Genomic DNA, 1,505 nt, shown 5'->3' on the forward strand with positions numbered 1-1,505 from the left:
GGTCGGCATGCAGCTGGACCTGCAGCAGCCAGCACCTGTTGACCTCGGCGAGCTGGGGGAAGCTGCGCAGCGCCGCCAGCTGGCGCAGCTCCAGGAGGCGCTGGCGAAGGGCGGCGCCAGCCGGCTGGAGCACTATGTGCACAACGTGGTGGGCGCCCTCAACCTGGCGCCCGCCATGTTTGGGCAGCGCGAGACCTACCTGGATGCAGTACGGCGTCGGCAGGACCGCGAGGCGCTGGCGCAGCTGCGCACCGGGTCGCATTGGGGCGCGGAAGAGACCGGCCGCTGGACGCGGCGCCCCCGAGAGCAGCGAGTCTGCCCCCACTGCCACGACGGCATTGAAGATGCCCCCCACATGCTGCTCACCTGCCCCCTTTACGCCCCGCTGCGCCTCAACTTTCCTGACCTGTTTGCTGAGCCCCATTCTCCCCACCGCTTCCTCCGCCAGAAACCGTGCCGCCTCGCCGCCTTTGCTGTGAAGCGCTTGGCGGTTGACCTGGCGCAGCATTCGGTGCAGAACTGCATGAACTTACTGGCAGCCCGCAAGAATGCCGGTGGCGCCCCAACCACAGCCCGGTGACCCTCCTCCGCCACCTCCCCAGCCACCGCAAGGCGGACGCCCGCAGGCAGGACCCGGCGCACATTCACAGACACTTGCCCGGTGGAGGCGGCGGCACGACGATGGACCAGCAGGCGCAGTAGGCAGACGCACTCGGCGCAGGCAGAACGATGACGCAGCAGATCGCCCACCGACTCGGTGTGGCCAATGGCAGGCACCACAGGCAGGCGAAGCGCCGCGCGGGCGCGGCGGCAGCGGACGCGATGCCGAGGTTGGGGTGGGGAGGGGGGGCGGAGGGGCAGGGGGCAGCCACGGCGGCGCAAGCAGCGGATGCAGCGGCGGCGCCGGCGCGGGTGGCGGGGAGGCAGGCAGTGGCGGCCGAGAGGCGGCGGCTGATCGATCCAGGCTGACCTGCACCCTTGTTCCCCCTCATTTTTTTCACACCGGAGCCAGGGGCTTGAAACCCCGTTTCCTCCCAGTACGGCCGAAGTACAAATCACGCGTCCCGCGTATTCTCTCTTCTAGGGCAACCCTCTTTTCTCTTCTATCTAAAGGGATAGATCCGACCCATCCAGTTGCAGGGGCAGGTTTTAGCTTGCCGTTCGTCCGGCCTCCATCTCCCTGAGGGGGCTGAGCTGGGTTGAGCAGCGTGTCAACAACAGCATGGTGAGTGCGGTCAGCTGGGAATGGCGGCTGCCGACGCTGCCAAGGACGGGCCGCGGCCTTGCATTGTAGCTGCGCTTGGTCAGGGTAGGACGGCGGGAGGCCTGCTAGTTTGGGGAAACGCCGTGTGGGTGAGCCGTATGCACAGCAGCGATGGGCCGTGGGCGCCTCCGCGCCACACACAAGGGTCCCGGGACCATTGCGCCGCCGGGACGCCGCGGGACGCCTCTGCCTTTCACTTGCTTGTGTGGGCTTAAAGTCTGGTAAAGCAAGAACTAGCTTG

The 1,505-nt window shown here is 67.4% G+C and overlaps 1 protein-coding gene across 1 annotated transcript in view; it reads left to right on the top strand.

Annotated features, from left to right (window-relative positions):
* CHLNCDRAFT_55564 (hypothetical protein) overlaps window positions 1-580 on the top strand; it is a gene marked incomplete at both ends in the record, with an annotated part of 6,137 nt that extends 5,557 nt beyond the window's left edge. The window contains one exon of the mRNA XM_005842838.1: window positions 14-580. Within this exon, the coding sequence (XP_005842900.1) occupies window positions 14-580 (567 nt within the window). The remainder of the gene's footprint in view (window positions 1-13) is intronic.
* Window positions 581-1,505: the final 925 nt, after the last annotated feature.

This window comes from Chlorella variabilis, assembly GCF_000147415.1.
Source record: "Chlorella variabilis unplaced genomic scaffold CHLNCscaffold_39, whole genome shotgun sequence".
Taxonomy (NCBI): Eukaryota; Viridiplantae; Chlorophyta; class Trebouxiophyceae; order Chlorellales; family Chlorellaceae; genus Chlorella; species Chlorella variabilis.